Source organism: Acinonyx jubatus, chromosome E1 (genome assembly GCF_027475565.1).
Source record: "Acinonyx jubatus isolate Ajub_Pintada_27869175 chromosome E1, VMU_Ajub_asm_v1.0, whole genome shotgun sequence".
In the NCBI taxonomy this organism is placed as follows: Eukaryota; Metazoa; Chordata; class Mammalia; order Carnivora; family Felidae; genus Acinonyx; species Acinonyx jubatus.
In genome coordinates, this window is record NC_069397.1 from 22,410,108 (window position 1) to 22,422,997 (window position 12,890).

The following is a 12,890-nucleotide window of genomic DNA, read 5'->3' on the forward strand; positions in this document are numbered from 1 at the left end:
CAGAGTTTCCTGTCCACCATCTTTGTCTCTGGCAAAGTGGGTTTTGCGCAGTGGCTTAGACCTGGAGAAGGAGTCGTGACGTGCAGGAAACCATTACAACACCACTCGGGCCGTGCTCTCTGGCTGCTGCCGCCACCCCCGCCCTTGCCTCCGGTGAGTTCAAGGCGGCTAACTTCAGGGTGCGTCCGTCACTGCTGGGGGGAGACCCCAGGTTGACTTGGACACTGGCCGGGGGAAGAGGAAATCCTAGGAGCGTGACCGTTGAGTATGAAGTGAGCCGTCGGGTGTGACCGTTGTGAGGAAGAGGGTTGGAGAAAGGGACTCCACCGCTCTGGCGGGGCGAGGGAATCCTCGGGTGTGGCCGCTGGGAGTTGGGGGGCACCTGAGGGAAGATACGTTCGAGGTCGGGGGGTTGGGGCCAGAGGCCAGGGGTGTGGCCGGTAGAGGCTGGAGGCCAAAGGGGAGAACCTTCCTTCCTCCCCGCTTGGCGTCTTTCACTCAGAGGTGGGACGTGTCCAGCTTAGCAGAAGGGGAAAGGGATTCCCCCACAGGTTTGTCCATTGATGGGCGAACCTCTCCCGTCTCCCGTAATGTGAGGATAAGCGACACCTCTCTCCCACCTTGTAATGGAGGAACATATCCCTAGAATCTTGACCACCTGGGGCAGAAGAGGAATTCCTGACACTTGGGGGGAAGGGAGGAGAAACGTTCAGACCCGATGTGAGAGTGGGGGAAGCAAGGAGGGATAAATCTTAGCCCCGAATTTTTTGTTTCTGGGCTTAGCAGGAATGATCTGGTTTGAGAAAGGCTGTAGATTAAGCCAGAGGCAAGAAACTGGAACAGCCTGTTATTTCCATATTCTTTGAATCGAAAGAATTTATTCACGCTGTTTGTTTTAGGAGCAGTCTTCTATGGGGGTGGGGGGCGGCGGGGATGTTAATGATCTCACCTGGCTGTTTCATTATGGAGCTGAGCACATAAAGTGTTGCTGCTTCATTAAACGGATTTTTAAAAGAAGTGCGTCTTAAATGCCAGAAACTGTTAATCATTGTGGTTTAAAAGTAAAGCGCAGTAAGTTTAGAAAAGGCCGTGTGACCACGAAGGTGGTCTCAATGAGGAACAATTTAAATGACTAATTACCTGCTTGGTATGCCTGTATTGCTTAGCCTCAGGGTACACTTATAAAATAATAATAGAAAGCAGCAGATGAAGGAGATGCAGCTGTACAAGAAAACGTGTAACATTCCAATGATGACTAAGCGTGGTGGTAAGGTGAGAACTGTTTGCAGGTATCTTAACAGTTTAAACTCCCAGCGAAGCAAAAGGATAGCGTGTTCTGCGGACAGCCTCGCTGAAAGTTGGGTGGTAAAATTAACACAAAGCTAACATTCTGTGAATTAAGAGACAGACTCAAGAAAGCCCAGTTCTTCCATCGTTTTTTCCCCTTAAACATCTATATTTTATCTTATTTTTTAATTTATTCAAAAAAAGGTGTTTTTTTTTTTTTTTTAAGTTATTTATGTATTTTGAGACAGAGAATCCCAAGCAGCCTCCGCACTGGCCGAGCCTGATGTGGGGCTCAAACTCACAAACCGTGAGACCATGGCCTGAGCTGAAATCAAAAGTCGGACGCTTAACCAACTGAGCCACCCAGGCACCCCACTGTCCATATTTTAAAATACTACATTTTATGCACGGATTTGACCCAAGCTGGACAAGGAGTGAATTAGATATGATATGTTCTCCTTTTCTTCTTTCTTTACTTCTAGGCTTAAATTTTCCAGAGTTTTGGTATTTCAGTTAAGAATCGGATGTAAAGGGGGGCCTGGCAGGCTTCAGTAGGGCATGCTACTCTTGCCCCATGCTGGGTATAGAGATTACTTAAAAAAATAAAATCTTAAAAAAAAGAATTGGATGTAAACCTTTTGAACTTCTTACTGTATAATATTAACACATTACTTTGTAGTCTGACATTTTTTTATGTTTATTTTTGAGAGAGAGAGGGGGCAGAGGGTCCAACGTGGCCTCCACGCTGACAGCAAGTCCGATATAGGACTCGAACTCACAAACCATGAGTGAGATCACGACCTGAGCCAAAGTCTGATGCTCAGCTGACTGAGCTACCCAGGCGTACTGGTAGTCTGACATATTTAAATAGAAGTCACATCTTGTGTCTATTGTAATTAGATGTCTTATGATTTCTTATGAGCTAAATGATAATGGAAGACACTATTATCTTTGCATTGAAATTTCTGATTATTGAGATGTTGGAATATCTCAGCATCTTTCACACTTGTAATAAAAAAGATGGCCGAATGGCTTTTCTGCTCTATGATTAGGTTAACTCCTGCCAGTTTTTTTGCTGTGAGCACCAAACTGTAAAGCCCAGCTCTGTGTGAAAAGAAGGGACTTAGTGGCCTCACCAAGTCTAAGTTAGCCGCCATTTCCCAGAGAGCCATTTGAAATTGAGACCCTATTAATTTTTTTCTTGCCTTATTTTCTTTAGGGGGACTGTAAGGAGGGAGGAATAGAAGAGAAGGGTCTTGAGGCACCTGGGTGGCTCAGTCGGTTAAGCGACCGACTTGGGCTCAGGTCATGATCTTACAGTTCGTGAGTTCAAGCCCCGCGTCGGGCTCTTTGCTGACAGCTCGGAGCCTGGAGCCTGCTTCGGATTCTGTGTCTCCCTCTGTCTCTGCTCCTCCTCTGCTCGTGCTCTGTCTCTCAATAATAAATAAACGTTTAAAAAAAAATTTAAAAAAAAAAGAGAAGGGTCTTTCACAACCTATATTTGGGAGAAACTAGGTTATGTTAAATCCAGATATGTAATCCTGTGCAGGGAAGCTTTCTCTGAAATGCAGTGACACCACACTCCAGGCTAGGTCAAGTAAGAATGGTTGTGTGCTTTCCCTGTGTTAGCTTCATTGTTTAGCAATATCCCTAGGCCAAACCGCAGGCCTTCAGAACAGTCAGTGACTTGTGGAGTTTGATCTGGTGGAAAGGTAGTGTGAGTTCAAACTCCATAATGCCTTTGCTTTTTCCTGGAGTTCTCCTGTAGGAACAAAAAAAAAGGTTTTTTTTTGTTGTTGTTGTTGTTTTTTCGGGAAGAGCTTGGTTTTTGAGGCTCTTCAGCGAATATTTGATTTTTTTTTTTTCCCTATTTTTTTTCAGCTCTATCTTGGCTTCTTTTTCTTTGGCTTCTAATGCAGGCTACGTTTTTCACCATCTTGTATTTTGGAGAATCTGCTTATGTTCATCCCTGGCTTGTGATTATCTCCTTTAAAAAATACATATGTAATTTTTTTGAAGTGTAATTCACATAACAAAATTAACCATTTTAAAGTGAATAGTGACAGGTAGTACAATCCCAGTGTTGTGCAACTACCACCTCTTTCCACTTGTTTTTGTTTAGACTATTTTCATTTTTCTTGGAGTTTTCTTTTGGCTTAAGGCAGGAACTGACTTAATACAATGTGTTCCTGCCAGTATGGGTAAGAGATGTTTTATTACTGTTTTTTCCAACAGCAGGAACTAAGAGTGATAGGTTTTTCCTTTCTTTAAGAGCAGAGATTCTTAATTTAGGATCTAAGATTACTTGACTCTCTTCCCTGAAATTTTGTGGGTGGGTATGTTATTCTCTAGTTAAGAACACAGTGCTCACAACGAATAGGGAAATATATTCCTTGACAATGAAATTTAAGGGAGGTAGTTAAATGTGTGGGTCATTAATAAAGGTAGAACTTCAGACTAGGTTAGTTTTATGTTTAACAGACTGTGGTTAAAACTGTTAAAAATTTAATATGTGGGGCACCTGGGTGGCTTAGTTGGTTGAGCGTTGACTCTTGGTCTCAGCTCAGGTCGTGATCTCATGGGTCATGGGATCAAGACCCACATCAGGCTCTGTGCTGACAGTGCAGAGCCTGCTTGGAATTCTCTCTTTCCCACTCTCTGTCCCTCCCCTGCTCATGGTCACACACTGTCTCTCAAAATAAATAAGGAAAACTCGAAAAGAAAAAAAAAAGAATTTAATATGTTTGGTGTGCCTGGGTGGCTCAGTGAGTTAAGCGGCCAACTTTTGATCTCAGCTCTTGATCTCAGGGTCATGAGTTCAAGACCCTTGGTAGGCTCCAGGCTGGGCAAGAAGGTTACTTAAAAAAAAATTTTTTTTTTATATGTGTATATGAATATGAGATCTTGAGAAAACAACAATTTTTGTGCCCCTTTTCAAAGAAACTGGGCGGGGGGGGGGCACCTGGATGGCTCTGTCGGTTAAGCATCTGACTTTGGCTCCAGTCATGATTTGTGAGTTTAAGCCCCGCAGTGGGCTCTCTGCTGTTAGCATGAGTGCTTTCTCTCGCTCTCTCTCTCAAAAATAAATAAAATGTTAAAAAGCAAAAACAAGCAGTATGAAAAATTCCAAGCAGATTTTTGTTTGTAAATCCTAAACAAGTTTTAAGTTTTGGTGATCTTATTGGACTTAATAGGCATAGTAACATCTTAAGCCATAATGGCCTTGAGCTATGGCTCTCCTGTTAGGCTCTAGTGATCGTTTCTGTATAGCCGTTTCTCTCTTTTTATGTGTAAGTTATTACATGATAATTTCAGATTTATTCCAGGTCTTTTATGTGAAGGACTCCCTTTCTTCAATTTGCCCATTTCAAATTTAGTGTACATTGTAAATGGATTAAATGATTATAACATTCTTCAAATTTTTTCTAGAAAGGCATTATGAAAATACTGCAGAAGGCAAGCCCCTGTTACAGGTTAATTTTTAATTATAACAACTATCGGGGTGCCTGGGTGGCTCAGTGGTTAAGTGTCCGACTTCGGCTCAGGTCATGATCTCGTGGTCCGTGAGTTCGAGCCCCACGTCAGGCTCTGTGCTGACCGCTCAGAGCCTGGAGCCTGTTTCAGATTCTGTGTCTCCCTCTCTCTCTGACCCTCCCCTGTTCATGCTCTGTCTCTCTCTGTCTCAAAAATAAATAAACGTTAAAAAAAAATTTTTTTTTAAACAACTATCAAAACGGGAATTTCTTTTTTTTTTTCAAAACAATTTTTTAAGTTTTATTTACTTATTTTGAGAGAGAGCACACGCAAGAAAGCGCGAAAGCATGAGCAGAGGAGGGGCAGAGAGAGGTAAAGAGAGAATCCCAAGCAGGCTCCACACTGACAGACGCTCAACTGACTGAGCCACCCAGGTGCTCCTAAAATGGGAATTTCTGTATTCTATAATGTTTGTGAGTTCTAGCTCGTGTCTTTTAACAAGGGAATTCGGTGAAATTCTGATACAACCTATAGCGCTCTTGCATAAGGATCAGGACTGTAAATAATAGCCACTTGGAAAGATCTCAGCTGAGTCTAATTTCCTTTAGGTTGTTCAAGTGGCACATTTTAGAGATCAAATTTGAGCCAGGCTGTTTTCATTATTTCATGTTTATTTGGCTCTTTTTCCTTTTCCTTAATTACATCGATTTGTTTAGTGCTTAGGTCTTTTCTCTCTGATCCATATTTACTGTTGTTTGCCATATGTGGTATTACTCAAGTTTGCCAAATTTATGATCACTCATGTTGTGGCATGACAGTAATGAGCAGGTGCCAGGCATCAGTCCTAAATTTGGTAGTAAGTATTGTTGATGATGGTAAGGAAGAAGATACATGTTTTTGAGTGCAGAAGGGATATTATTAAAAGAAAATTTTAATACATTTAAAGATACCAAGTACTTTGGATGAAGTCTTGAGTTTCTCAAATCAGAAAACATTGTCTCATTATTTAGGGAGAAATGTGACCAGTCCATGCCATTTTTGTTTTACTAGTAAAACCATGTGTCAGCTGGATTAATTTCCTGGGAATTGGAACAGAAGTATTAAACTTGAGGCTGAGATCCATGATCTTTTAAGTTTTAACGCCAGTTCTGATTCTCTTTTGTATGCAATGGTGACTGAATAAATCTCTCTCTCTTTTTTTTTTTTTTCTGGCCTTATTTTTAACTGTAAAGTGATATTCTTTTGGAATACAAAAGAATTATTGAAGAATGTTATTGTTTTGGAATATTATTCTTTTGGGCTAAGTGTAGATTGTTGGAAATATGAAAACTGTAATTAAAAAAAATCCATGCATGAGGCATGTTTGCCTCTAGATATTTGTTGTGAAAGAATATTGTCCTATTAATTTAGTCTTTTTTTTCTTAGATTCCTTTTCTCAAGTGTAATAGTGAATAGATTGGCACAACTGTTTTCTCTTTCTGCTTTGACCTTAACATTGCTTCAGGATATGTGTTTTCAGGATACGTCCCTTGAGGTAGGGAGTAAATCACATTTTCCTGAATGGAAAGTAATTGGGAGATCTTTCAAAACAAACTTTTTTTTATCTTAAATATTTGAGTGCCTAATTGAAGATGTATTTACAAAAAGGTCTAGCTTTAGATCTTTGAGGTGTTGAGATAATTATGGATAAAATTACAAAGCCATAATAGGTTCATATTATCAGTCCATTCCATTTAGCCTGTTATTTTGCCCCAGTTAGTTCCTTGAGGCAAGAGTTAAATTCTTAATTATCTTTGCGTCTCTTGAATCACCAATAACGGTGGTAAGGAAGAAAATACTCACTTTTGAGTACAGAAATTATTATAAATGTTCTTAAAAGTAGTTGAATTCCTTGCTGGACATCAATAATTTGGATAAAGGAATTTTTTTCTCTTGTTGTAGGTGCACATTAAAGATCCAAAACCATGACTGACTCCAAGTACTTCACAACCAATAAAAAAGGTAAGTATGAAAACTTGATTAAAGAACTTTTGAGTTTGAGTTCCTTCAAAAATTATGGTGTAAGATTGTCCCACCTAGAATGTTTCTGACCTCTTTAGACATGCATATTGTGGACTATCTCATTGGGGATCTACTATTTGTACAGAAAGGTGTATTTGAATAAATTATTAAAGGATAGGCTTTTAAATATAGATAGAGCTGGGATGCACTTCATTTTGGCTTGGAGGTTCTGTTTTGGTGAAAGGATGAAATCCAATTTTAATTTGTCGAAGATGGGTAGGTCTGAGGAAGGCAGAAAGGGAAGCAGCAGCACATTTATTCTCTTTTAGTTTTTACTTGGAAATATTAAAGCAGGGGCACCTGGGTGGCTCAGTTGGTTGAGCGACTTCGGCTCAGGTCATGATCTCGCGATTTGTGGGTTCGAGCCCCGAGTTTGTGGGCTCTGTGCTGATAGCTCGGAGCCTGGAGCCTGCTTCAGATTCTGTGTCTCCTCCTCTCTCTGCCCCTCCCATGCTTATGCTCTGTCTCTGTCTCTAATAAATAAACGTTAAAAAAATTTTTTTTTAAATATTAAAACAATACAGATCACGTAAAAAGTAAAAAAGAAATTCCTCTTTCTCCTTATTCTTGTTCCTTAGGTGAACTCAGGGTGTATCCTTAGTCTTTTTCTGTGCATATAAATGCAAGTATTAATACATATGTTTAAAAAATTTTTATCTTTAACAAACTTCATGCAAACAGTACATAGAAACTTGATATTTTCATATCCCTCCATATAGATCTACCTCATTCTTTTAATTTTTTTTTTAATGTTTATTTATTTTTGAAAGAGAGAGACAGAGCACCAGTGGGGGAGGGGCAGAGAACGAGAATCCGAAGCAGGCCCCAGGCTCTGAGCTGTCAGTACAGAACGCGACATGGGGCTTGAACCCACAAGCTGTGAGATCATGACCTGAGCTGAAGTCGGACACTCAACTGACTGAGCCACCCAGGCGCCCCAGATCTACCTCATTCTTTATCTGGGCTTTGTCTAAATATGTTCTTTATACTTAAAACAGGGAACCTTTAGAATCAATTCCATGATTTTTAGGTTATAGACTGTGGATTACTTGAATAACTTTGCATTTATTAACCTCATTGTCTTTGTAATCAGAAATGTAATGCTGATTTTTACATTTGTGGGGTAGGAACTAAGGATTCTTGGGAAAATCCAAACTCCTCATCTTTTGTAAAATTGTTCCTAAATAATAGTTCATTTCTAGTGCGATAGATGGCCCTCCTATCAAAAACAGACTGGTTTCATTCTTCTCAACCTGTTGTTGAGAAGCTGAGATTTACTTTTCTTCAGGATTAGGATTCTGTGCTTTGTATTTAGCAGTCTTTATATTTACTGAAGCATTCTAACCGTGACACAACTATCATTCCTCTTATTCCTCAACAACTTTTCTCCTCAAATGGACCTTTTTTCCTTTCTTCCAGGGGATGAAATATAACTTCTCTGCCTCAGAATTTATCTTTCTTGTTTCCATTGTAATTTACTGGCCTCGGCCTCCTGACTGTCTTCAGATTTAACTAAGTTTAGTCTTGAAGAACCAAGGGTCCTTCTATCTTGTCTGATTCATTGCGTGTATTTATTCCGAAAATATTTATTGAGTGTCCACTGTGGAGTTTCTTTTCTGCAAGAGACAGAGCGCAAGTAGGGAAAGGGCAGAGAGAGAGGGAGACACGGATCCGAAGCAGGCTCCAGGCTCTCTGAGCTGTCAGCACAGAGCCCAACACAGGGCTCAAACTCCTGAACCTTGAGATCATGACCTGAGCCGAAGTCTGATGCTTAACTGACTGAGCCACCCAAGCGCCCCATAACACTATGGAGTTTCTGATTAAATATCCTAATTTCTTTCAAGTCAGAGTAGCTGCAAAGGACACTGAATACCCTTTGGTTTCTAAAAATCATTTCCAACTAAAAGGAATCAGGACTCTTTGGAAAAGGAATCAGGACTTTTTGGAGAAATAACTGATTCCAGGGTGCATCAAGGGAAAGTACAAGATGAACATGAACATCTTATGCCAGAAAGCAAAAAAAAAATTGATGGGACAGATCAAGGAGCAGCATGGTTTGAAGGGGCTTTCACTTGCCAAATTTGAGATAATTTGAGCATTAAAAAAAGTGATCATTAGGGGCACCTGGGTGATTCAGTCAGTTAAGTGTCCAACTCTTGATTTCGGCTCAGGTCATGATCTCAAGGTTTGTGAGTTCGAGCCCTACATTGGGCTCTGCACTGACAGTGTGGATCATGCTTGAGATTCTCTCTCTCTGCCCCTCTGCTGCTCACTTGCTCACTCTCTGTCTCAAAACTAAATATTAAAAAAAAAAAATGACCATAGTAGTAGATTATAACCCACTGAATAACATATACATGCATAAATCATAGTTATAACTGATTTAGGCAAGAGTCATCAGTAAATACTAAAACAACTACCAGGTGAAAGCTTGATGAGGAACAAGATATTTAAATAGTCTTGAAGTTTCCTTTCACAAATTACTAATCACAAAGGAAAAAATAGTAACTTTACAGGGTTAGGACTTGGTATTTACCAACTTAACCACATATTTGATGGTAACATCACCTATAATGGGACGCATTAACATTATTTGCCTCTTGATGTCATTCACTGAGAAAAACATACCATCCCCTAAGAATTATGCCTGTCAAAATGCATAACCTCAGTGTAATCATGAGGGAACATCCATGATAAACCCCGTACCGAGGGCATTCTGTAAAATAACTGGCCTAAACCTTTAATAAATGTCATTATCATGAAAGACAAAGGCTAAGGAACTGTTTCAGGTTAAAGAAGACTAAAGAGACACTATAGTAAAATATAACATACTGATCATTGGATCCTGGCCTGAGGGGGGATGGTGGTAAAATTACTATGAAGGAGGTTATCAAAACTTTTGAGTTGAGTCCATAGATTAGATGATGATGATGATGTGTCAATGTTAAATTTCCTGATTTTGATCATAGCATTAGGTTATATAAGATAATCATTTTTGGAAATTGTACATTGATGTACTTAGAGCTAAAGAGACAGGATGGCTGCAAGTTTACTATTATTGTTTACTATTCAGGAAGAAACATGTAAATATATAGAACATATGATAAAGCAAATGTGGCACAATGTTAACAATTGGGGACTCTTGCAACTTTTAAGATTGAAATGATTTTTTTTTTTTTCTATTGAGAGAGGGAGAGCGAGAATCCCAAGCAGACTTTGCACTGTCAGCGCAGACTCGACCTGGGGCTTAATCTCACAAACCATGAGATCCTTACCTGAGCCGAAATCAGGAGCCAGATGCCTAACTGACTGAGCCTGGTGCCCCTGAAAAAAAGTTTTGTTTTTGTTTTGTTTTGTTTTTTAATTTTAAAATAGGAGGGCACACTGTGGTGGTCTAGAGTGAGCAAACAGCCTATCTGCTTGATACGCTGTTTTCAGGAAAGTGCAAGCATATCTGGCCTCTTCTGGTCATTTGGAGTTATGTCAGGGTAAACAAACTCTTCTATTACAATACAGAGAACTACATAGTGAGTTTCTTAATTTTATCAACTGCTAGTCTGTGACTTTCAATCTTTCCTACACATTGGAATTTCTCAGGGAAGTGTAGAACAATACTGATATCTAGGACCCTCCACCTGAGATACCCTGACTTCATTGGTCTGGGCTATGGCCTGGGTGTGGGGATTTTTTAAGCACCCCACATTTTTCTCCTGTGTAGCCAAGATTGAGAACCATTGCTGGCTGTTAGCAGTGGTTGGTAGATTTGATTAGTGGGAGGAGGAAGAGAAAAATAGAAGAATTTGTATGTATGAGATAATTTGTGCCCTCTTTGGCTCTCACCCAAAGAGGTGAGAGCCTATCTTTATTTTCTATACTTCCCTATCTTTATTTTCTATACTTCACAAAAACTATTAGCACTTTGTCATTCATTATCAGCTTTTTTTCTGATTGTCTTACCATTCTGAAATGGCATTTATTTCTTCTTTTGTTAACATTTTGTGTGCTTTATGACCAAGGTATTGTCTATGTTGACATAAAAATGTATAATTAAAAAACTCCCCTAACTCTTCAAACCTTCTTTTGTAATGAGTCCTGGTAACCTTTTTTTATTCAGGGATTTGTAAAAGTTTAAGACCTACAGATTGAATCACGGCTGGGTAAATACCACATTTTAAAAAATGGATAGACTGTGTTCCTTTTACTTCCTGCAACACCCACCAGAGCTGCCACTGGAACATATTCTTTAAGTTTATGCTAGGATTGGAATAGTTTCAGTTACATCCTGTTTTGATTCTTCAGCTCCTGCTGCTATTCACAGTTCAGACTTTTGAAACCCTGTGGCTTGTCCTTTACTGTTCCTAGAAGTAAATGATGGGAACCCTGAGAGCTGGATTTGGCAGCTGAGGACTTGATGGAGAGGAGCATGACTCTAAAGGGCCCAGCTTTCCTGACTGCTATTTTTGCAGTTGTTGATTAAATAAAGCTGATTTTTGTAGCATTAATCTGTTTGCCTTGTTGGTAGTGGATTTTAATGTCACAAGCCTTTTTAGTGGTCAACTTTTATGTTTCTTACCAGTTTCATCCTTCCCATTGAGAGGCTTTAATAGATCACAGAATTTGCTGTCCCCACTGTTTCTGTACTGATGAATGAAGTCTGGTTAAAATGAACATCAAGCACAGTCCTAGAAATGGAGGAAAATGAGGCAGTGTTGTTGAAGAGTTTAAGAGTACAGATGGAAGGTTGAACGGGGAGTAGCCAGTTTCTCTTTCATAGGCTTAGTGGTATATTTTCTTCTTTTAAAACCGGTGGAAGATTGTTACCTTTTCTTTCAGCGCCAGTTTTCTGAAGATAGGTGAGCCTGGTCCTTAAGATAGTGATGATATCCCTGGCATTTTCCAGTGTGGGGCCTGAGTACTCATTCAGGATTGTGCCTTTAGAAATGGTTCTGGTTTGTACCATTCTTGAAGCTTCAAGATTATCATTTTTGTTAGATCAGTTGAATAGGATGGGGCCTTAAAGCCTGTCAGCTTCTTAAAGTGCTAATTAGAGCAGTGATTCTCAGCCCTGGTTGTGCATTAGAATCACTTGGAGAGGGGCACCTGGGTGGCTCAGTCAGTTGAGCGTCTGACTTTGGCCCAGGTCATGATCTCACGGTTTGTGAGTTCAAGCCCCACGTCAGGCTCTGTGCTGACAGCCTGGAGCCTGCTTTGGATTCTGTGTCTCCCTCTCTCTCTGCCCCTCCCTAGCTCATGCTCACTTGCTTGCTCTGTCAAAAATAAACTTAAAAAAAAAAAAAAAAGAATCACTTGGAGAAACTTTAAAAAGTATGAACCTAAGAGTTCTGTTTGACATGCTGATTTATTTGCCCCAGAATAGAGCCTGAGCATTGTTATTTTTATTTTTTTAGTGCTTATTTATTTGTGAGAGAGCGCATGTGTGCACACGAGCGAGTAGGAGAGGGACAGAGGGAGAGGGAGACACGGTCTGGAGCAGGCTCCAGGCTCTGAGCTGTCAGCACAGAGCCTGATGTGGAGCTCAAACTCACAGACTGCGAGATCATGACTTGAACTGAAGTTGGACGCCCAACCAACTGAGCCACGCAGGCAGCCCGTTATTATTTTTAAATACCTCCCAAGTAATTTAGTGTCTAGCCAAGGTTCAAAACCTCTGGATTCAGCAGTCAGGAGACACAGTTCTAAGGGCAGCTCTGTCACTGACTCACTCTGATCTTTGAGCCTTAGTTCTTTATCTGTGAAATTGAGAGTGGGTGAATGAGCTGATATCTAGTGTCTCTTTGGCTTGAAAACAGATTTGTGAACCTGTTCCCGTGCCTACATTTATTGTTTCCCTTGGGACCTTGAAATTCTGATGGAAGATCATCCCTCAGACACCGTTCTCTCCCCTGTGTAGTAAGATATGAGATTTGCTTTTTCCCCACTCCCACACTTCTAAGATCCGGATTGCAGCTTCCTCTCTGGCATAACCTAAATGATGGTATCTTTATCAATGGTCAATTAATATTCTAGGGATTTGAATTGTACCTATCCTGTAATTTTTAAATCCTCTA

General features: G+C 40.2%; 1 protein-coding gene across 4 annotated transcripts in view; it reads left to right on the forward strand.

Annotated features, from left to right (window-relative positions):
• Positions 1-12,890, forward strand: part of AP2B1 (adaptor related protein complex 2 subunit beta 1) — a 126,395-nt gene continuing 113,505 nt past the window's right edge. For 2 of the 4 annotated variants that reach the window (XM_015078452.3, XM_015078454.3), the window contains exons 1-2: positions 1-153; positions 6,703-6,762. In XM_015078452.3, coding sequence (XP_014933938.1) covers positions 6,726-6,762 — 37 coding nt within the window. In that variant the 5' untranslated portion in view covers positions 1-153; positions 6,703-6,725. Of the gene's footprint in view, positions 154-198; positions 273-6,702; positions 6,763-12,632; positions 12,733-12,890 lie in introns of those variants that run through there. The other 2 variants (XM_015078453.3, XM_053212340.1) reach the window with 2 other exon arrangements.